This window comes from Engystomops pustulosus, chromosome 1 (genome assembly GCF_040894005.1).
Source record: "Engystomops pustulosus chromosome 1, aEngPut4.maternal, whole genome shotgun sequence".
In the NCBI taxonomy this organism is placed as follows: Eukaryota; Metazoa; Chordata; class Amphibia; order Anura; family Leptodactylidae; genus Engystomops; species Engystomops pustulosus.
Window position 1 is genome coordinate 122,341,217 of NC_092411.1, and position 25,148 is coordinate 122,366,364.

At 40.7% G+C, this 25,148-nt stretch overlaps 1 protein-coding gene across 2 annotated transcripts in view; it reads left to right on the plus strand.

Moving 5' to 3' along the window:
* Nucleotides 1–25,148, plus strand: part of KDM4C (lysine demethylase 4C) — a 265,259-nt gene that overhangs the window by 224,483 nt on the left and 15,628 nt on the right. For both annotated transcript variants that reach the window (XM_072152230.1, XM_072152220.1), the window contains one exon: nucleotides 2,777–2,947. In XM_072152230.1, the coding sequence (XP_072008331.1) occupies nucleotides 2,777–2,947 (171 nt within the window). The remainder of the gene's footprint in view (nucleotides 1–2,776; nucleotides 2,948–25,148) is intronic.

Sequence of the window (25,148 nt, forward strand, 5' to 3'; positions counted from 1 at the left end):
ATAGTAGGACTCAAATATGGTCAGCACACTAAAAAACTAGCGCTTTATGCTGCTTACCTCCTACCTTTTTGGGAGGATACAGGTCACTCACTATTGGAGACGATGACGGTCATCAGCCAATTCGGGGAATTTTCAGGACCCCTCTACAAGTAGTGCAAAACTTTAAGTACCTTGGGATCATGGTCTCTGCTAGGGATGAGGATTTTATATCTCTAAATATAGTGCCCCTTATATATTATATATAAATTTGCGAGTAAGATTGGAACCTGGTGTTAGCTCCCACTGTCCATAGGACTAATTTAACGAAAATTATAATGATGCCACAACTTATGTATATAGCTCATAATACCCCAATTTGGATCCCGCATAGGTACTTATATAAGTATACAGGAAAGTGTGGTAAAAGGGTGTGGCCTGAATAAAATATGAAATGCTCCAGAGGTAAAGAGTCAGGGGGACTGGCTGCCCCCGATCCGTGGATATCCTTTTTGGCCTCCCAGCTACAGCATCTTAAAGGTTGGGGTGAGAATGGTCCATTTGCTAAGCTAATGCGGGCAATGGTGAGGCACACTCCCATGCTTTCAGCAGTAGTGCCGGGTTTTCCAGGTACCAATAGTCGCAGGATCTCCACTTTGTCTCTCATTTGGAAGGTTTGGGACAAGGCTAAACAATTAATGGAGGTTAAGGGATGTACACCTTATACACCAAGATGGCGAAATCCAAAGCTCCCTGAGTTCTTCCGACTGGAGGGATTTAGTCCCTGGAAAAATGCAGGTATAAAATTTGTCTACCAACTGCATGACGAGGAAACATTGAAATAATTTTTGACCATACAGGAAGAATTTCACTTGCCACAAAACCAATTTTTTAAGTTTTTACAAATACGTCATGCCTGGATTACACAAGCAGAGTCAGTGGTACTAACTAAAGGCACATTCCCTGTTAACTTCTTTATAGCCCAGAGGGAAAGCACTAGCAGGTTAATCTCATTATTATATACCCCTTATATTATTATCTCATATTATATGCCAACTTAAAACAATTTCCAATGTTGACCAAGCACAAGTGGAAGGATGACCTGGGAACAATGACAGACGAGCAGTGAAAGTATATTCTGTCCTCAAGATGTCAACCAGTGAGGCCCTGAGGTCGTTGCAGCTCTTTCTATTACATAGGGTATATAGATCCTCATCCTTCCTGTGTCGCATAGGACTAGATCCGACAATGCCTTTCCTAGGTGCGCCATGGGGCCGGCAGATCATATGCACATGTTCTGGACTTGTGTATCTCTGGGTAGATTCTGGAACAGAGTTTTAACGTACATAGGAGGTATATACCAGGCTTCGATACCATCTAACCTGCTGCATTGTCTTCTGGGATATCTTGAGGAGCTTCCGGTGACTGATTGGATCAAAGTCCAGACCCTCCATCACTACGGGAATTCAGGGAGTGCATGGGACTACTAAATGGAGAAAGAGGCATATCTGAAACGTAATGCCATATCTAAGTTTAAGAAAATATGGGGAGACTGGCCGGGTGAGAGAGAGTGCTGAGAGTACACTGCATCTGAAGGAATCCATTAAAGGGGTTATCCGAGTTTAGGCATAATTTAGGGCAGTGCTGGGGTGGCCTATTTAAAAATAATAAATGTGTACTGACCTCGTCCGGCGCTGCTGATGTCCCGCTCCGCGGTCCATCTGATCTGTGCGCCGGTTTGACTACAATGGCGGACCGCATACACCAAAAAATGAATAAATACTGAGTATACTGCAATCATCTTTATAATCAAGAATTGGAACATATGGTAGACAATTCTAAAACAACAACAGACAAAAAACGAAGCTCACTGCCTTAATCAAGGATACAATGAAATGTACAATACCCAGGAATAGCAAAGGAAGGTTGTAGGTACAAACCGCAGGTAGGAGCAGAGACCCCGACACGTGTTTCGCCAACTCGGCTTCTTCTGTGGGAGTACAATGGTGGACCGGGCCGGGCGGAAGCTCCCATCCGACACCATCTCTCAGCGTTTACAGTGTTGATAGGGACAGAAGGGAGGAGCAGTCTGGAAGCTCCCTGTGAGCGGCTTCTGTGCCCCTGTAAACAAACAGTACATGTTTATTATTTTTAAACAGCCCAGCCCGGCCCTAATTTATTAGTTAACTCGGATAACCCCTTTGATGCAGTTGTCGGGGTGGGAGGCAAAACGGACTATGTAATAAAAATCTGATGTATTGTCAATATCTGCTTGCTGTGTGACAACTTTCTCTTTTGTATCGACAAGGGGGAGGGAGGGGTCTGTTTGTTTTGTATGCCTGAAAACGTTCAATAAAAATCTTGCATATAGAGATGTTGCAAGGAGTCCATTCTTCCTCGCTAAACTGCAAAGCTGAACTTTGATCATGTGCCCCGTTTTTATTATTAATATATATTTTAAAAGTCCCATCATATTTTGCAGTGCTTTACAAGTTATCAGTTAATGCCATACCAGCTTTGTTTTGCCCTAAAGATGTAAATTCATGCAGATCCAAATTCATGCAGGTGCCTCCTTCCAACTTCTAGGTTAACTGCCAACTCACACCAATTCCCCTGGTTTCTTATGCGATCTTTGTCAGAATAAGGTGTATTTAACTTGTTGGATTTGCATCTGTTAACACAGGCGAACCACTACAAAACTGGTATTATATCATATATTTTTATACACATGAAATAAATAAATTAAGCAATTAATTGTGTATTCACATATATTGTTTTTCTACATTTATTATACTTTTAGCGGACTAAAACAACCAAGCAGAATATAAATGTTGGACAAATGGTGATTGCAAAGCACAGAAATACAAGATATTACAGCTGCAAAGTTACGGAAATAACCTCTCAGACCTTCTATGAAGTAGAGTTTGATGATGGATCCATCAGTAAGGACACATTCCCCGAAGATATTGTAGTAAGTACATAAAAACATTTAAACAAGAATGTATTTAAATAATATATTGTTTGTCCATTATTATATGCTAACATACTGTTGAACAAATTCATATGTAACAGCTTGGCTGTAAAAATAGCAGTAAAGTAGGTCTTCCATACATAAATGTTTAAAGAGCTTGTACAAGGATAAGAAAAACATGGCTGCTTTCTTCCAGGAACTAAATCATCCCTGTTTTTGTAGCTCTGTTTCATTAAAGGGAACCTACTCCGAAGAGTAGATTGGTTTACCTTTGTAAATTGGTTGCACATGGATTTGTAGAGTTGAAGAGAACCTGTCACCCTTAAAAAGCGCTCTAGGAGCTGCTTACTGTAAGCTTGGTCCGGCGTATTCATGAGGGGGCAGTATGAAGATTCGGTGACTGCCACATGTAGCCTGGCATTCACTGACGGCCTATGGCGTGGGAGGAGCGGTCGAGGGAAGAAGCATAGGAGAGCGGAGCACCTTGGACTACCCCCTCATGAATGTGCTGGACCGCTGAAAGCTCAGCCCGGCGTTCTGATTGTATGGCAGTGCAGCGGTCACTAGCTTTATTGGAAGGTTTCAATAAAGCTAGCAGTTTAATGCTGCTAATACTGGGGTAGTGCTAGGAGCTGCTTACTTTAGTAACAGGGTGACAGGTCCTCTAAAACCTTTTAATGACCCGCGATTTAATAGCACGTCACAGGTCGGCTGCGGGTGCATGGAGAGGGCTCACGGGCTGAGCCCTTTCCATAGCAGGTAAGTCTTTGCTTCATATCGCAGCAAAGACTTACCGGTAACACCCACGTTTGGTGCTAGCACCAATCATGGGTGTTATCCTGCATGGGTGCTGCCATCTTGTTGAAGATCGTTGCACTGCATGACGTCATCAGAGAGGGGCAACCGGTTTCCGTGACAGCCTCGGTTCTTCTGAAGACCCAAGACTGTCTCGTTTAAACCCATTGATTGCAATGTGCGATTTGCAGTAGTATGGCAGTTTATGGCAGGATCAATCAGACAACCTAGGGTTAAAGTACCCTAGGGGGTTTGAAAAATAGTAAAAGTAAAAATAAAAAATCGTTTTATAAAAATTGTATTTAAAAAAAAAAAAAAAAAAAATCTCCCCCTTTCCCTAGAAGTCATATAAATATAAACAGTAAAAGTCTTAAACATATTAGGTATCGCCGTGTGTTTTACTGTGTTTAACCCCTTAATGGATAATAGCGACAAAGTCGAAAATTCCATTTTGCAATTTTGAAAAATTATAAAAAAATTTCAATAAAAAGTGATCAGAAGATCGTACAGTCCTTAAAGTTGTAGCATTGAAAACTTCATCAAAAGTCGCACAGCTCCTACACAAAAGTATGAAAAAGTTATTAGTGCCGGAAGATGGCAAAAAAACAAATTTTGTACAGGAGATTTAAATTTTTGTAAATGTATGAAAACATTTTAAAACCTACACAAATTTGGTATCGCCATGATCGTACCGACCCAAAGAATAATAGACCTGTCATTTGGGCCGCACAGCCAAAGCTGTAAAATCCAAGCCCACAAGAAAACGCTGCAAATGCGTTTTTCACCAATTTCCTGCATTTGGTATTTTTTTCTGCTTACCAGTACACGGCATGGAATATTGAATACCATCACTATGAAGTGCAATTTGTTGCGCAGAAAACAAGCTGTCACAGACTTCTTTACTTGTAAAAAAATAAATAAATAAAAAAGTTATAAATTTTTGATGGTGGGGAGTGAAAAATGGAAATTAAAAATACAAAAAAGGGCCAGATCTTTAAAGGTTTAAGCCACAGTCAGACCTGACAACACCTACCTCGAGGAATGGACTGACCATGTTAAAATCCTGCATGCTAGATCCATTGAGGGATAGTCAGGCTGATTATCTGATTGTATATTGATCTGAATATAGATGGCGACTTTTTTTTTTTTTTTATCCAAAGTAAAAAATGGATAAAATGTACCTATTAACTTTAGTTGATTTTTTTTATCTGTTATATACATGATACCATTATACAGTATAGTCAATTATTTATAGAGCACCATTATTCTATACATACAGAAAACGGAATAAGACATTACAGAGCAATAGCAAGACTAACCCCTTAAGGACACAACCGGTTTTCTGTTTTTGCATTTCCATTTTTCACGCCCCTTTTTCAGAAATCCATAACTTGTTTATTGTTTTGTGTTCAGAGCTGTATGAGGACTTTTTTTTTTTTGCATAACAAGTTGTGCTTCCTAGTGATTGTATTAATAATGAGAAGCTTGAAAAAAATTCCTTACATTTTGTTTTGGGACCTTTTTTATGTCTTTCCCTGTGCACTCCAAATGACACCTCCATATGACTTTTTTATTGCTACAACCCTTTGATCACTATTTATTAAAATTGTTATGTGTTGGAAAATGGCCAAAAAGCAGCGAGTCAGACAATTGGGTGCTGTTTCCAATCTATCAATATATTTAAATAATGATACCTGGTGGTGAACCCAGTAGCGGCATCTTGGGACTTGACAATGCCCACCATGTTTATATATTTTCTGCATTGTGCCCATAAGCCCTCTAGACTCTCTGCCACACCATGATGTACTGGTACGTCCTAGTGTGGCAAAGGGTTAAACAAAAACAATAGGAGGTAGTGCCCTGCCAGCAAGAGTCAATGGAGCATGTGCAAGTACCATCCACTAACTGTTTGTACAGAGCCCTAGGTGCATGATCTGTCACCAAAAGAAGGCCTTTGAGAACAATACACAAAAATCCAGTTAAGATTAAGTAATATGTTAGCTTATGGTTTAATGAAGTGTATTTAAGATGTGTGCATGTAAGTATACATGTAATGTTTGTGTGGTGTATTTACAGCATGAATGTGAACATTGTTTTGGGTGGCACGGTGGCTGAGTGAGTAGCACTTCTGCCTTGCAGCGCTGGGGTCCTGGGTTCGAATCCCACCTAGGTCAACATCTGCAAAGAGTTTGTATGTTCTCTCCGTGTTTGCATGGGTTTTCTCTGGATACTCCGGTTTCCTCCCACACTCCAAAACATACTGGTTGATAAGATTGTGAGCCCCATGGGGACAGGGACCAATTTGCTTTGTGCAGCGCTGTGTAATCTGTGTGCGCTATATAAATAAAGAATTATTATTATTATTTGCCATTGTAGTTTTCCATGACAGAACAGACAAGCTTTTTTATATTTTTAAACAAAACAGAATCTTATTTTCTTAGGAGGTTTGTAAAAATAAACACCATTATGCAAATATTTTAAATGGAAGATTCTTTTAATCAAGGTATGTAATCACCATCTAGAAAATCAGGGGAAAGGCTTAAGCCAGTATTAGTGTACAATCATCATCATCATCATATTCTCATTAGTTTATTCTTTCTGCATGCGTTCAGTAATCTTCCTAAATAAACGTGTAGTTCAAATTTAATCTATTGACGGTTCTCCGTCACTCTATAGTTTAAAGGTATTTTTATAGAGGACAAACTTCTAAATGTGCTCTATCCTTGCTCACTGGAAGTAATATAGTTACCCTACACACGGTTATCCCAGAATCATTGGGACATATCTTCCAATAAATGATAGAGTGACAATTCAAGCTTGCATTCTACCACTACCAATGTATATGAAAATGGCCTATCCCTGGCTCTCTCATACTTCTTAAAGGGCACCTACCACCACGATTCTACCTATTAAGGTAGATCGGGTGGTAGGTGGATGTAAGGGACGTGAGGATAGCCCTTTTTAGAGCTAATCCTCACGTCCCGCTAACTTATGGGTAACTTTATTGGACTAATATGTGAATTCTTTTATGCGGCTACTGGGGCGTGGAGTAGCCGGGCACGGGGCTACACAGCGCGGCTACTCCATGCCCCAGTAACCACGTTACTCCTCCTACCCTGTTGTGTGCAGCGCGCAGCTCCTCATAGCTGCGCGCCCGCGTCCAACAAGCCAGAGTTCTGCGCATGCGCAGTAGCTCCGGCCTCGGATCTGTGGCTGCTCAGCCGCAGGCCTCCGTTCTGCGCATGTCGGACGAGGGGCTGCGCGCCTCACACAACAGGGTAGGAGTAGTAACGTGGCTACTGGGGCGTGGAGTAGCTGCGCTGTGTAGCCTCGTGCCCGGCTACTCCACGCCCCAGTAGCCGCATAACAGAATTTACATATTAGTCCAATAAAGTTTCCCAAAAGTTAGCGGGGACTTGAGGATCAGCTCTTAAAAGGGCTATCCTCACGTCCCTTACATTCACCTACCACCCGATCTACCTTTATAGGTAGAATCGCGGTGGTAGGTTCCCTTTAATGCATTATGGCTAAAGGGAACACCTTTCTTATGATTGGAGATGGCACCAGTAGTAATCAGACTACTGTGGACAGTTAATTGGGCTATTAATATGTATTGTACAAATAACTGTTTGTGTCTAATGGTTTAAAGAGGGTGTAAATTTGAATATAGGCAGTCCCCAAGTACATACAAGAGGTTCTTTAGGTTTGTTCTTAAAGAGAAGCTGTCAGGCAAATTAACCACCCAAAACTAAATATATTTCAATTAGCTGCCATTAGAAAGCACTACCCCTATCCCTACACTGTCCCTCTACATGTCTGTACACTACTTGTGTAGCTGATGTCTGTGTCTGTTACAGGTAGCAGATGAAGCACAGACTAGCAATGCTTTACTATACATTACACACAGACATGAGCAGAGGGAGGAGTAACAAGGTTTGTCTTGGAAAAATGTTTGTTAAGTCTGTTGAATTGTTGAACTATATGACAGTTGCCATCTTTTGAAGTGTTCAGGCAGCTTTTTATGACATCCTGGAGTTTTTACAGCCTGATAAACTCTGACCTAAAGACTGGTATGTGCAGACCTCAAAAGACACTTGGTCACCTACCCCCCTAATGCATCAGAACTTGGAAACAAAGAAACTGTTTAAATATTCGTGGACTGCCCCCCCCCCCCCATTAACACTTTTTCCAATCCTGAAAGACCCTGCAGACTAATTAATCCATGGAAGGTTCTGAAACCGGAACAAAACAGAGAACATATAGAAAATATGATATAGTGGAATACAGGGTCCACTCTATGAAGGCTGCCGGAACAAACTGGAAAGATAGAAAAATGTCAGCTCACCCATATGCAAAAATCTCCTGGATAACAGCCCTTTCGTGTTTCCTCTGGTGCATGAGATTCAGGAGTAAGATGCTTGGTGTCAAAACGCATCTAATTCCATTGCTTTACCTAGTGTTTGATGTTATGGTTTTAATACTTCAATAAAGATACCATCCATGCGAGTTCCCCAATATTGCCAAACCTTTTTCATCGTTATTGTATTTGTCCCACCTCCAGGGAATAAGGAATTTCTTTAATTTGTAAGTTTCTGTTATTTTCTCCCTTTTTATTTTATAACAGTTTTGCCGCGTGGTGTATTATTTTATTTTGTAATTCTTTTGTTTTAACATCTCTGTGGAAGTACTGAACGCCTTTTGTAATCAAAGCTTTCACTTTTAATTTTGGCCCCTGTATGCTCTGCAACCTCATAGCCTTGTCAAGTGTGATTAGCTGTGTGACTGCTAGAGAGCCGAGTCTGCATGTCTAGTGGTGTGACAGGGTGTCTGCTTTAGAGGCAAGAGCGGATGTAGAGTGGTCCCAATAAGTATTGGCAGTGGATCTATACTTGGAATGTGAGACTGTATGAGGTGTGATTTATCCTCAATTTGTGTCCCGAGTGAAAAGTGAACGTAAGTTTGAGTTAAATTTGACCCGTACAGTCGCACCCCAATTCAAGTGACAAGACAGCGTGTCATTGCCATGACAGGGGTGACATCACTTTCTCACAGCCTCATTTACATAATAAAGAAAATATGATTTTTAGAATGGTTTTTGACTGCATCCAGAGAGCTTCACCACAGGTCACAGTTGGTAGAAAGGTCCATCTGCAATTAGGGGTTGTCTGTAAGTCAGGTGTCCTTAAGTTGGGGACCGCCTGTACTCGTATTCTCAATACATATCCTGAGATCTAATTACTTTATCACTAAAAATCACACATGTCACTCTTAGATACCCACATATAGAGGTCGGCAGAACATTCTGCATATTTCGTCCAATTCACAAATAAGTGGACATAGTCTGCAATGCAGAGCTGGGTGATGTTATTGCATGAAAAGAAGCCTATAAATTACCTATTTTCTTGAGTGAGTTATTTTAGTAACTTTAATTGTTTGTCTGTGAGTTTTAAAACGGCAGAGACAGAGGTGATCTTTTATCAAAGGACATCTACCACCAGTATGTAAGTGTGCTTGGTTTATAATCCTGATGCCCCCCAGCATATGCGACGCACGTTGCAGAGCAGGAGGGGTGAGTATGTTCTATCTCCCCATGTATGGAGCAGTACAGTGTCACACGTGTGTGGCACCATACCACCACCAGGAGCCTATTGCAGTCTATAGGGAAATATATACAGTTGCAAGCGTGCTGCCATATATACATCCCCATGACGGATGTGTGAATGCACCCTGAAGCTGATATTCAAATATTTTACAAGTCTTACACCAAGCTATTATTGGCCAGCAAAACAGCTCTGTTCTCTGTGTAGTGACTGAACTGCATTACTGCAGCTCTGCTCCAGTTAAGGTCGGTGATGCATGGTGTCTTACCGCACAGTGACCACGCTGGGCAGCTGCGCTCAAATATAGATCATATTTCGCTGTTTTTACACCACAACCAGTCAGCATTCAATGGAGAGGGGAGGGTTGAAGAATGCTCACCCCTCCTCTGTCCTCCCACCTGCAATCGGCTGTATACCAAGTATTTTCCATTGCTTCCCCCATGACGGCCCCACTTGGAGGATGACCCCTTGACCTCTGTAGGGACAGGAAGCAGAGAAGTTAAATACCCACCCCTTGCATCTACACAGGGCAGGGACTAGAGAAATCTTTCCTCCGTTCCTTCCATCCAGAGGGGCAGGGAGAGGGGAGCATGTGTGGCGCGGGGATCCTCCTCTTACCACTTCGGTCCAGAGTTTAGTACAGAAGCCATTTGTATTTGTAAACTCAAGACATCATATCAGGATTTATTCCTGCACACCAGTAGTCTGAAGCAGCTTTGGGAAAAACTATCCGCCCTGCCAAATCTCCTTTACACATGCATGGTGCGCGGTGTACACACACTACCCTCCGGTCCAGGACAGCGATCGGTGAAGACGACCCTTCCTTGTTTGGCATCTCGGGCTGGTAGTGCCGGCTCTGTCCGCGACCCCGTGAGGTTTACGACACCAGGACTTCACCAAAATGGCGGCAGTGCACTCGATGCGCGCCAGAAGTGACGTTTCCAGTTGCAGAGTCCGGAAGCAGGCGCGTGGAGTGGTAAGATTAAAAGCTAGCGGGGACGCACAATGATCTGAGGTCTAATGCTCTGGTGTATCAGCGTGCTCTAATCCTCTTCTGCCTAGTCAAGGTACCTATTCAATGGAAACGCGGCCTGACATTATCAATATACACTCACCAGCCACTTTATTAGGTACACCATGCTAGTAACGGGTTGGACCCCCTTTTGCCTTCAAAACTGCCTCAATTCTTCATGGCATAGATTCAACAAGGTGCTGGAAGCATTCCTCAGAGATTTTGGTCCATATTGACATGATGGCATCACACAGTTGCCGCAGATTTGTCGGCTGCACTTCCATGATGCGAATCTCCCGTTCCACCACATCCCAAAGATGCTCTATTGGATTGAGATCTGATGACTGTGGAGGCCATTTGAGTACAGTGAACTCGTTGTCATGTTCAAGAAACCAGTCTGAGATGATTCCAGCTTTATGACATGGCGCATTATCCTGCTGAAAGTAGCCATCAGATTTTGGGTACATTGTTGTCATAAAGGGATGGACATGGTCAGCAACAATACTCAAGTAGGCTGTGGCGTTGCAACGATGCTCAATTGGTACCAAGGGGCCCAAAGAGTGCCAAGAAAATATTCACCACACCATGACACCACCACCACCACCCTGAACCATTGATACAAGGCAGGATGGATCCATGCTTTCATGTTGTTGACGCCAAATTCTGACCCTACCATCCGAATGTCGCAGCAGAAATCGAGACTCATTAGACCAGGCAACGTTTTTCCAATCTTCTACTGTCCAATTTCGATGAGCTTGTGCAAATTGTAGCCTCAGTTTCCTGTTCTTAGCTGAAAGGAGTGGCACCCGGTGTGGTCTTCTGCTGCTGTAGCCCATCTGCGTCAAAGTTCGACGTACTGTGCATTCAGAGATGCTCTTCTGCCTACCTTGGTTGTAACGGGCGGCGATTTGAGTCACTGTTGCCTTTCTATCAGCTCGAACCAGTCTGCCCATTCTCCTCTGACCTCTGGCATCAACAAGGCATTTCCGCCCACAAAACTGCCGCTCACTGGATGTTTTTTCTTTTTCGGACCATTCTCTGTAAACCCTAGAGATGGTTGTGCGTGAAAATCCCAGTAGATCAGTAGTTTCTGAAATACTCAGACCAGCCCTTCTGGCACCAACAACCATGCCACGTTCAAAGGCACTCAAATCACCTTTCTTCTCCATACTGATGCTCGGTTTGAACTGCAGGAGATTGTCTTGACCATGTCTACATGCCTAAATGCACTGAGTTGCCGCCATGTGATTGGCTGATTAGAAATTAAGTGTTAACGAGCAGTTGGACAGGTGTACCTAATAAAGTGGCCGGTGAGTGTACATTGACTCAGTGTTATATATGGGCTGTATATTTTTTTCAGGCAATACCATATTGGGCCAATTTATTGCCTTACCTCACGGTTCTGTGTGTTCAAGGCAAGTATGACCAGCATTCCCATATATATATATATATATAATATGACGGTTATATGGAATATACTAATATATATATGTGTGTATACATAGGTGCTGTGTATAACCATTGGCAACGTGGAATCTTGCGCTATGGATGTTGTCTATAGATCCCCCGCCTATAGCTCCTGTGAGTGGTTTCGGGGTAACTGTTACTGTGGGTTATATCCTAACATACACAACTTATTTTATGCTTAAATTTAAAATTTTAAAATGTAGTATTACTATTCTTAGATAGTAACACTATTCTCCTTCTCTGTTGGTAGGAACCGAAAGAGAAGGAGAAGTATAGAGAATCTAAGGATCTGCCTCCCAAAGATGCAGGGAAAAGAAAAGTTACCTCCCGCCGATGCAACATGTGCTTTTACAAGTTATCTAACGACTATAAGAAACCAGTTTGCAAGGACTGTATTGATAACCTCTTGAGAGAGGAAAAAATCATAATTTATGGACGAAATGAGGACTTTTATAAAAGGGGAGGTTCAGTGTTCGTTAGCTTCATCGCTTGCTAACCTCTTGCCTCAGGAACCTGTACAAAAAAGACAGAGTAGAATACCAATCGGAGTCCGATATAGAGTCAGTAGAGGGTTCGGTCAAGGACTCCTTAGATTTAGATTCATTTCCATCTACATCTGCAGTTAAAATGGAATCTAAATACCTGTATGTCTGAGGATTTAGATCCCCTATTGAAAGCCATGAGAGACACGCTGAAAATTGAAGAGGTTGAAGAACCGACATCTATTCAGGATGAACTCTTTGGGATCCTTAAGGCAAAAAAGAGACGCGTCTTTCCGATCAATAAGACCCTGAAGGATCTAATCCTTGAGGAATGGAGAGAACCAGAGAATAGAATATCCATATCAAGAGAATTTAAGAATAGTCTATCCTTCGAGGAAGAAGAATCAAAGATCTGGAATTCCTTTCCTAAAGTAGATGTCCAGGTCACGAAAAATTGCGAAAAAGACCGATCTTCCCTTTGAAGATTCTATTCAACTCAAAGATCCCATGGACCGTAAAGCAGATAGCCTGCTGAAGAAAACATGGGAATCGGCTATGTGGAATCCTAAATCGAATATTGCCACTACATCAGTCTCTCGTACCCTTTTTTTCTGGTTATCTGAGCTAGAAAATCATATCAAGGATGGTACACCAAGAGAGGTTCTCTTAGAAACAATACTATACTTAAATCAGCAGCAGCCTTTGTCGCAGGCGCCTCAGCAGAGGGTGTAAGGTTTAGCGCTAAAAAGGGAGCACTTTCCAATTCAGCAAGGAGAACGATCTGGTTAAGACAGTGGACAGGAGACTTCAGGTCCAAATCGAAACTGTGTGGCCTTCCTTTCCAAGGGGATTACCTCTTCGGACATGAGTTGGATACCATTCTTGAGAAGGCAGCCGATAGGAAGAAGGGCTTTCCTGAGGCAAAAACGGCTCAGAAGAAGCAGTCCTTTCGGGACCAGAAAGAGAACAGATTTCCCTATAGAGAGAAAGGAAAGCAGGGGAAATGGAGCTACCCCAAAGAGGGTAGAGAAAGGGGTTTCCTCCTTAGCTCCAGCAACACTACCCCATCATTTAGAAAATAACACCAGAGTGGGGGGAAGACTCCTGGAATTTTGCCAGCAGTGGACAAACATTACGCAGAATCCATGGATTTTAACGTTGTTGAAAGACGGTTACAAGCTGGAAATTACATCTCTTCCTCCCCAAAGATTCTTTCTCACCAGGCAACCATCTCCAGAACTTGCTCTTCAGTTGTGGTTGGAAATTCAAAAATTACTAAATCTGGACGTCATCATTCTGGTTCCAGAATCACAAATATTTTTTATAAAAAAAAAAAAACAACAACGGTGCATTCAGGATGATATACAACCTGAAAGATCTGAATCAGTACATCCTATACAGGAAGTTCAGAATGGATACAGTAAGCTCGGCTATCACCCAAATTCCTCCAGGACCCTTTATGTGCACAATCGACTTACAGGATGCCTATTATCACGTGCCAATACATCTAGCATCCCAGAAATTTCTCAGGGTTGCGGTCCTCAACCCAGAAGGGATCATATGCCATTTCCTTCGGAATATCCTCGGCTCCAAGGACGTTTTCGAAGATTATCATCGAAATAGTGGCCTTCCTAAGAACAAAAAGGATAATTATAATCCCGTATCTGGACGATCTATTAATTGTGGCAGGATCCAAACAGGAGCTAACCTATCACAGGGACTTTACAATTGCCATCCTCAAACAGTTGGGTTGGATCATAAATTGGAAAAAATCAGCACCCATGGCCCCTGTGGTCTCTCCAGACGGATGCAAGTCGGTCCGGATGGGGGGGCAAATTTCGAAGGATCCCTTGCTCAAGGGAAATGGCCTCTATCCATACAAAACCGCTCTTCCAATTACCGGGAGTTGAGAGCAGTGTGGGAAGCCATGAAGGTCAGCGGAGATCTAATGAAATCCCACCATTTAAGGACAACGTTACCACAGTGGCATATCTACGCCACCAAGGGGGCACCAAGAATATCGATCTTCTTCTTTTATCAGAAAAAATCTTCAGTTGCGCAGAGGAGAACGTATTATCCCCATCTGCAGTCCACCTGAAAGGAGAAGAAAATACAGTAGCAGACTATCTAAGCAGGAAATCAATCAACCAGAACGAATAGTGTCTGAACAACGAGGTCTTCAAACATCTAACCCAAAAATGGGGTGTTCCAGAAATAGACCTATTTGCAACCCGCACAAATGCAAAGACAAAACTTTTTTTCTCGCTAGACGGATAAACACCTATGAGCCAACTAAATGCGTTCAGACATCCTTGGAATGCGGCATTGATGTTTGCCTTTCCACCAATACCGGTAATCCCAAAAGTGGTACAGAAGATCCAAAGAGAGAAGGCAAAAGTAATTCTGGTAGTACCCTTCTGGCCAAAGAAGATATGGTTTCCATCACTCAGGAGGCTATCTCTGGAAGAAGCAATTCACCTCCCTCCTCGTGCGGACCTACTATTCCAGGGACCACTTCTACATCCAAATCCCCAGGCTCTCCAATTATCAGCTTGGATTCTGAAGGGGAATTGCTAAAATTCAAAGGCTTGTCCCACAAGGTCATATCTACCTTAAAGGCAAGTCGAAAACCTGTTACCCAGGCTATTTACTCCCGCATATGGAATAAGTTTGTGTCATTCTGTGGACCAAAGATTCCTAACCAGAACTCTCCTAATGTCTCCCAGGTATTGGATTTCCTCCAAGCAGGGTTCGACAAGGGCCTGAAGACCAGCTCTCTGAAGGTCCAGATATCTGCGTTAAGCGCCTTCTTCGATAGTCCTCTGGCAGATCACCAATGGGTAAGGAGGTTTATAAAAGCTACTTCCAGACTAAAGCCTACCATAAGAATAGCTGTCCCAAGTTGGGACTTGTCTATTGTCTTAAATTATCTTACTGGTCCTCCATTTGAGCCATTAGACTCAAAAAATATTAAAGAATTGACACTCAAGTTGACCTTTCTCATCGCCATAACATCGGCCAGGCGTTTAGGAGAAATACAGGCATTATCTATCAAAGAACCATACCTAAAAGTATCTGAAGATAGAATAACATTAATGCTTGATAAAAATTTTATTCCCAAAGTTTCCTCAAGCTTCCATCTAAGCCAGGAGATTATTCTGCCTACATTTTGTCAAAATCCGAAATCCCCGTAAGAAGAAGAATGGCACTCTCTTGATGTCAGAAGGATTCTTCTCTTCTACCTGGAAGCAACAAAGCATTGGCGAAAGGACTCAAATATCCTTCTGCAGTTCAACAGGAAAAATAAAGGCACAAAAGCTTCAAAATCTACTCTAGCAAGATGGATCAAGACTATTATTAAAAATGCCTATGTAGCTCAAAATATGTCTATACCTGAGACAATTAGAGCACATTCCACACGGGCCATGACAACCTCATGGGCCGAAAAAAGTGGAGCTTCCTTTAATGAGATTTGTAGGGCAGCAACATGGTCGAGTCAGTTGACATTTGTAAAACACTATAGGTTAGACCTACAGAATACAAAAGAACTAGCTTTTGGCAGAAAAGTACTACAAGCTGTTGTCCCTCCCTGAAAAATTAATTTATGTCTCCAAGTGGGGCCGTCATGGGGGACGCAATGGAAAATGGGAATTATTCTCACCGTTAATTCGGTTTCCATTAGTCCACCATGACGGCCCATATATATTCCCACCTATATGTATTATACTGTACTTTACTGAAAAATTGTGTGTGATTTAACATACAATAAATGAGTTGCATCCGCTGCCGGTGTAGTTATTTGGTAGTCACTGGAGTGTAGATGCAGGGGGTGGGTATTTAACTTCTCTGCTTCCTGTATTACAGAGGTCAAGGGGTCATCCTCCAAGTGGGGCATCATGGTGGACTAATGGAAACCGAATTAACGGTGAGAATAATTCCCATTTTCATCAAAACCAGTACAGTTTACCTCTAATTCCTTAACAAAAGAGACACTTGTCTGCAAGTACAATAGAAATCTTGCTCTGAATATATTCCCAGACAACACTAAATGCATAAAGCTGAGTTCTTTCAACTGTAAGAAAACCAATGACAAGCTGGTAGCAATGACAGATTACACTATGAAAGTCAAGGTGGAAATTCACCCTTCAGTTCATTTATTTTTAAACACAATTTTTAATGAGACACTAAATGCTGCACCATTTGTGTATATTTTCCCTGGTCTGGAACTTTTTATTTGATTAAATAGAAGCATGTCTGACAATTTGCTTTCTACATTTACCCTTCCAGCAGATAAGGGCTGAAGCAAGTTTTGCACTACAGCATACATTGTTATTTTGACAGATCCTGCATAATTCGCTTTGTTCCATAAGTCATTTGAGTTAAACACATGCTTACCTTTAAGGCAACTACAATCAAAAAATCCTTTTTTTGGACAAAATATATATATATATATTTTTATCATTGCAGAAGTAAATTCAGGATTAAGCACCTGCTTCTAAAATGCGCATTCATGCTTGCAATAATGAATTCATATATTAGAATAACACTCGCATATGTTAAACACAAAGCCACCTCAGCCTGATTCAGTTTTAAGTTGCAGCGCCAAAACAACCATGTCAACATCTTTTCTGCTTTTAGCCCTGCAATGCCCCTAGCACATACACCTGGTATGTTGTCCTTGCAGATCAGGTTAGTTGGATGTAAGCAAAGGATGAAAGGAAAGAGAATTTAGGAATCCTGAAAGGAAAACTTTACTTTTTACAAAGCAACCATTGGGCTGATGTGGCCCTTGGTTTAATTGAGCTTGACATCCCTGCTCTATGAGGATCCATGGTATTTTCATCACTGTTCTTTGTGGTATTCACAGGATAGCTTTGATCATTACATTCATTCAGTTGATCTCCTTAACCCCCTTTCTACCACATCCAATTTCAGTTTTTTTCCTCTAGTCTTCCAATTGCCATAATTTTTTAATGGTTCCATTTACAGAAGCATATGAGGGCTTGTTTTATGTGAGACAAGGTCTACTTCTTAATATTACCATTTAACCCCTTCACAACTGCCATACGGCTGGATACAACCTATTTGTGCATTCCCCATGCAGAAAGGCCATTTATAAACCTCATGACGGTGTCCAATTTCAAACACCTGAACCCCGGCACATAGAAACACAATTCTGGTGTCTTATGATATATATTGTGTATGGATGCTTCACAAAACCAGAGATATCCATGCTTGAAGTTGTAATAAAAAAAGTTAGAATCGGAATAGAAAGTTGTGCACAAAAATCTAACTTTTAGAGTGGATATCGCCAATTCTGTTAAGCATCCATACACAATACTTATATCAAAGGGGAAACTCTCCTGCTTAATATGAAATTGTGTTTTTAGGTGCAAGGGTTCAGTAGATATAAGCATTTGAAGTGCCTCTCCCCCCTCCAGCTTTTCAGCTGAAGGCAGCATGTAGAAGCTGCAGGAAAGACTTTCACTTTGCAGAAGTAGATACACCCTCTACATCAGTAGCTGAACCTGGGAAAGGGTTATGGAATAATGCTGTACATATTTATAACATATTATGGTAAAAGGTACTACTTATAAAAAAAAAAATTTTTCAAAGAACAGTTTTTCCACATTTATAGTCAATTAATGACAAATTTTATAAAGAAAAAATATGTAATAAAGCTTTTATCAAGTTATAGGGACTCATTTACGAAGGGTCACGCTGCTCATTTTCGTATTTAGGTATTTAACAGGTGTCTGTTTTGGCGCAGCTGCGCTGGCTTCCATGCGACACAAATTTGGGGGCGTACGATCGGATGATCCAACAGGATTTAATTTTCAAATTGTGTCACAAGACAACGCACTTACTTACACCAGGAAGAAGGCAGACCTGAGCGGGGAAGCGACACATGCAGGATATTGTGTGCACGATCTTCGTGAGCTCCAGCCCCCTGTAGTATATAGCCTGCCAGCCCCCTGTAGTATATAGCCTGTATATAGTATATATTACACTATATAGTATTATAGTATATAGTATAATGCCTGTAAGAAAAAAGTGTACTCACCTTCCGATGTTACCCTGGCCAGTCCTTTTCTATACAGCGATGCTCCAGCATCGGCTCGGTGTCCCAGCGAGCGTCTGACTTCACCATCCCTGCGGCGGTGCAGGGTCCACGGAGCTGATGCCGGAGCATCGCTGTATAGAAGAGGACCTGCCGGGGGGGCATAGGTAGGTGAGTACACTGGTTTGTTTCACACTCGAGTATATATGGTAGTTATATCTTCTAAAGACTTTAAACTGAAATTAGACTCCCAAGCTTGAATTTCAGAAGTCATTTAGAGGCCAATTTCGCCCTTGCTGCTGCAAGAGGATCATAGTTTAAATTACCTTGATAGACCTTCCAACGATCGATTAAGAACAGACAATTTCTGCTTCTCTGTGTATGAATTCAAGGGGTTGAATTTTTATTATTATATTTTATATATACATATTAACTCAGTCCTTGCATATCGGACTTATATGTGGCAAAGGGGGATTAGATGTAGGACGAATTGCAAAGTGAGGAAAAGGATAGAGACAGAATAACTATTTTGGCGCAATGATGTCCTGTTTATAGTGCAGAATCGGGCAGTGTGTGTCTGCTTTCTCTGACTTCTCTCTCTGTGGGCTCTGTGGGAATTCCTATGAGAAAGTTGTAGCCTCTACAGACTCATGCAAAGATGCTTTGGACATAGCAGAAAGTAAAACCGAAAGTAAGCTGAGAGGCAGTTTTCTACTTTTGTCACTATATTGTGGACATCCTAGTATAAGTTTTAACTCCAAAAGGCAAAGGAACAGCAGCTTATTTTTGCAGGATCAATCATCTCTTTATGATAACCTGAGGATAGATCATCAATATGGAAAATGAGTGGAAAACCACTTTGTTGGACTAATAAATAAATATATATATATATATATATATATATATATATATATATATATATATATATATATATATAAAATTTAATACCATCTTCTAACAAATTAGAATAATATGAATCTCTTTCTGCTGATATGGATTTCAATAACGTCAGAAATATTGAAAATATTTATTCTTTTTTTGTTTTGGTAAAAAGGTATGTCCACGTTCCAAGCACCAACACCACTGAAAAGAAAAACTTAAAAGTACAAGAGTAACTACAGATTTTGCAAACAAAACAGCTGAGTCTCTAAATTGGGCCCACAACCTATAATGAGAATCCCAAGAATTATTATCAGAGGCCCATATCTCCTCCATATTTCTTACCCGATCCATTTCCTCAACCCATATCGGTCTGTAGGTGAAGATGTCAAGAAAATATTAACTGGATTTGTAACAGAGTTGTGTACCCATTGAGTAAGAATGACAAGTTTTGAACTCTTCTCACGGTCTTAATCATAATGTTATGAATAAGATCTCTGGAAGAGTTTGAAACACATAAATGTGTATGTATGTTCTGCACGATGTGTAATAAGTTTTAAGAGATCTTTTGTGCTGGAGCTGTTCAATAATTTTTGCTACTGTGTTCAAGAGGCTGTCCCATCATTCTGATATGATGGTGAGCTTGTATCTTGACATTCTTTTGTCTTTCCTAATGAAATTCTTTTAACTGGGCTCTTGAAATTTACCAGAAAGTTTGTATAAGTATAAATTCTTTGTACCAGGTCTCCCCTGGGAATACCACCCTCAACTCTTGTCCCAACTAGGGCACACAGAATACACAGTCTCCAGGTTCACCCTTATGCAACACAGCATAAAATAGGGAAACTGTGCGTGTGTACAGATCTCAATAGACAGCCTTTCAGGGGAATTCTGATCAGTGACAAGTTAATCCACCATAGTCAGTGAAGAAACAAAGCTATGAAGGTGTAGGTACTGAAACCAGGCCTCAAAAGTTCCCTACATTACCCAAGAAGTTATAGAGGGGTGCATCCCAGAAGCTGTAGCTACATCCCCAAGCCCACAGGGGACATCTCTGCCTGCATAGTGGAGGGGTTTGTCCACCCAGGTTTTCCAGGTTATCAGAATCTATACCACTTTGGAATGTACCACAAATGGTTCAAAAACCCCAATTTAAGAAATAATTTATCTGTCCCTGTTAGTCTTAGTCTAAACTTTCAAGGCATAAAGAAGGGGAAAAAAGTTCCCAAAAAGTTTGTGTGTGGGAATGGTGTACATTAGTTGCAGGTTTCCCAGTGTGTGTTTCATATGCTCTCCAGATTAAGTTGTGCACATCGTTGGGCATAGCTGTAGTGTAGGCATGATCTCCCTGGGAAGATGGTGCTACCATGTAGAATGCCAAAACGGCTGGAGTCAGGATAATGGCGAATAGAAGACGGGCGCAAACCAGATGAAGTCGTCAAGAGGTTGGCGAGGACTTCATATCATTTGTCATTTACTAAAATTGGATTATATCACAATGTGTTTTGACATCTACAATGACCCTTTTCTCAAGTGTATTTTTACTGGTTTCTTGGCTTGTCCTGCTTGTAGCCCAACAGAGGACAATTTTGTAAACCAATAGTACATGACTATCGGAAACTATGTAAAATTCTTAATTAAAGAGTACCTGTCACCTGTAAAAACTGCACTAGGAGCTGCTTACCAAAGCAGATAAAGTAAGCAGATAGCAAACACTGCTGCGCTGTACATTAGAAAACGCCGGACCGTGCTTTTAGCAGTAGGGCATATGCATCAGGGGGTGGGATTAGGAGGGAAGCTCTACAGTCACCTCTGGCATATGGAGTTGGAGGGAGTGAAGCAGTGCCTCGGACCGCCCCCTCATGAATACGCACAACTGCTTACAGCCCAGTCATGCATTTTCTATTGTACAGCGCGGCAATGTTTGCTAGCGTTAACAGAGGTTTCACTGCTGTGTCTGTTGTAGCACTGGGAACTGCTTACTTTAGTAGCAGCTCCTAGTGCAGTTTTTACAGGTGACAGGTCCTCTTTAAAGAAAAGTGTTCCTGTGTCCTTCTTTTTTTCTTGCCTTTCTTCCTTATTCCAGTAGTTTATTCAAATCAGCTAGTTTCTCCATACAGCACAGACTGATCAAATAAGAACTTGATAATGTTCCTAATGACTTTAACTCTTTAGTCAGTCTCTGAATAGTCTGATTACTTCAGAGAGCTGAATCATCAAAGGGATATTCTCTGTTAATATATATCTGCTCTATTAATTTCAGAAAATTAATTTCTAAAAACATTTGCTGCAAATGTTTATATAACCCCTTATTTAATTGGTTATTAATTCAGAATGCTTTAAGATACCCAGGTAACTTTGAGACTGTTTTCTCGTGACACATTGTACTTCATGTAAGTTGAAAAATCATAGTTATAAGTTTTGAACTACATTTTGTAAAATACGGAAATTATGCGAAAATTCAAAAAAATTCTCCATTTCCAAAGTTTGAAATTTTCTTCTTTCCTGGCAGACAGTCAGAGCACCTAAATAGCTTGAAATCTAACATTTCGCGAATGTCTGCATTATGTTTGCATGTTTTGGGGTTTTTGTGTTTTTTGCTTAATTTTATTGGGAATTAACAGCATAGCAATACAACTATAAACAAGGAATAACTCCAGCACGTCCACGGGAATACTTTTAAAAAATTTCTTCTTTTATTTCCTCTTCTAAAACATCTTCCACGGATAACAGAAATTACTGGACTGGACATAGAGTGAACACACCGACGCGTTTCATCCTAAACTGACTTATTCATGGTCATGTAGGTTGTTTGTGTTCCAAACATTTAAATGCAAAAACTCTTTCTCCCACCTGGAAGTGGGTAGGAATTCATTATCACATGACTGGTCCACCTCCCCAAGGTGTTCCAGCCCATTTTAACCAATGACTCATGTGTCAGATTGCTATAAATCCTTGTGCACAAACTCATGAATAAAAACCATATATAATATATATATTTATATGTGTGTGTGTGTGTTCAATTAACATTACAAGATATTTTTATTTTACTAGATTAGTACATCATTCTACATGAACAGTGTAAGAAAAAAGAATATTACTTGTTAGCTTCTTTCTATTGAGATGCCTACTTTATATACACCACTTGCCCTATGGGAATATGATGTTAACACAAACTGATTGGGTCATTTTATATACATGACTGTTTACGTTGGGATATTTTTGTATATAATATGGGATTTAATGCATGTACAAAAACTATATGTTGACAATGTGACAACATTTTTATGGTTACATTCGTGTTTTACCATAATTGTTGTAGTGCTAATTAAACTCACTAGTTTGCACTTGCTTGAGAAAGACTCCAGCCACTAGGAGTGAAAATTATAGCATAAATCAATTTTTTCATCTTCAATCTGGAGAGCTGGCATTTTTTTGTCAGAGTTCTGGGCTCGTTCACAACTCATCCGTTCACACAGGAGAATGGCTTTGTGTCATAACATTGTGGCCTATTAGGGCATATGTAGATCCCAGTTTTTTGACAATTAGGTATAAAAGTTGATTTGGAAATCTCTCTTTATTACTCTAAATATATGTTTTTTCTACAGATTCAGGCATTTCTCTACCATTTAGATAATACATCAGGTAATACTGCCATATTACAAAGGATGAACTTTCATGTCCTTGACTAAGACACATCTATTGTCCCCACTTAATCATAGCTTATGTCTCAGAGCAGATAAGCAAAGTACATAAACTAATGCAGTGCCCTACATCTATAAGTGTTTTTCCATTGTAAATAATAAAAATGAAATCTGTTCAGGCAACTCAACAATAGGTTAGTTAAAGTGTAAATGTAAAGTTACTGACAAAAATTGTATTAGCACAGCTGGAGAGAGCCTCAGATAACTATTCCAACGATACCTGTATCATGCTTCTGGCTGCTTCCTATCCTGAGATATATCAAATTAGATCAAATTAGATTCAGATTCAGCTTATTCTCATGTGGGTGGCCACTACCTGTTTGTGACATCAGCTCACTGCACTGAAGTCAGAAGAGGAGAGCATGTTTGTAATTGGCCGATCTGAAGCATGTGAAGGTCCTACTGGATCACACAAAGCACTTTCAAATGATGCAGGACAGATCATTTGTAATTGGCCAGCCTGAAATATGTGATGAGTCACATACTTGTGACATCACTACAGACCCTACATACCATCTCAACAAGCCTCCTGTCTTCTCTAGCTATACTATGCAGTTTCACATGGCAAATGGAGATTAGCCTGAGGGGCAAGTAAATTAGAGAATTGTTTATTTTTGCTTAGTGCAGGGTCAGGCAAACGTTTTATACTTTACAGGTGTACTTTAACATTGGGCCACCATTTAGAATTGGTAAATTGGCTCAAATTTTGCATAGAGTGGGAGATTTATTATGAATAATGCAACTGAATTCTACATTAAAAAGAGTTTGCAATTCCTTTTACCACTTTTATTAATGGTTACTTGTACAAAAAGGACATGGCCTCTGAAATAGGGGGTGTGGATTTGCATGAAAAGTGAGTGCAGCAAAAAAATTTCGTTTTTGCCCAAAAAAATTTTGTTGTGCTTTACTCATTAACTTTTTTACTCAAAGAGCTTTTAGATCTTTTTATAAAAAATGGTTGCCAAAATGCCGAAAATTGGTAATTTGGACATTTTTATTTTTGTTTATGTTAGTGTAAGTTTATACTGTGATAGACTGGGGACTTTGGGACTCATGGATATCTAACATGTTTATGAATTTGTTTATATATGCATTCTAGGGAAAAAAAATTTTTTTCCTATTTTTAGTGTATTGTTTTTAGCATTCATTTCAAAAATATGAATGTATCCTGTTATACCAAAAATCTAAAGGCAATATCGGTGTGAAATTTATATTTATAAAATGGACAGAAAAATATTTATAAAAATGACACAACTGCAATAACTACGGGGCCCGCGTGGTTATTGCATACATAAACCATATGTAAATAAACATAACTAGCATCGAACTACAAGCCCCAGTGGACTGATAAACTCTTACAATGCATGTGTGCCTCGTTTCCATTCTCCAAGCCTTGTTTTCACAACATGAGAGGAGAGGAACACGCCATGCTTAGTTTTTACTGTAGAGGTACTGACGGGACGACAGAGGCCAAACGCCATTGAACCCCGAACCCTTGGTGGTGGGGGAGGTACCACCAGTTAAACTTGCAGAACCTCTAAAATGCAGAGGCAACTAGGCAACTATTGAGCACAAATTGACCACAACATCTAAAGGGGTTAAACAAATGGGATTATCACCATTAACTGAGGCTACATTCACACGACCGTTGGGGGGCATATTTATGGCCCCCATAGGCCGGCAATGGGCGCATGGAATGGTACTTGTGGCACCGTACCGCTCCATACCTGTGAAAAGATGTCCTATCTTTCCTTGTATGCCGGCACAGTGCGCCATGCATCTCTATGTAGAGGGGCGGGGCAAGCAATGCTTACCCCCTCCTCCTCTCCCATGCGCTGACATGCTACACCTCGGCGGGCACATGTTAGTTTGAATGTAGACTATTTCTGTGAAAAGCGGTTACATATTTTCTCTATTGGAAAAACTCTCATATCATCATTTTAGTTTAAAATATGCTGTAAATTCAGTTGTTTACATCTCTACAGGACTGGGCATCTGTAAAAAGCATGTGCTGCTTCCATTCAATCAATCAGACATGCTGCCAATTACACTGTCTTACCGTCACAATTGTAGGTAGCATTGAGTTAAATTGCAGGTAACATAAAGCTGCTGTTTCCATGCTGTGAAATTGGCCTGTGTATTATTTCAACACAGCAAGCTGTCAACTGCTGCTCTTTCCATTGCTAGAGAAAAGAGATCAT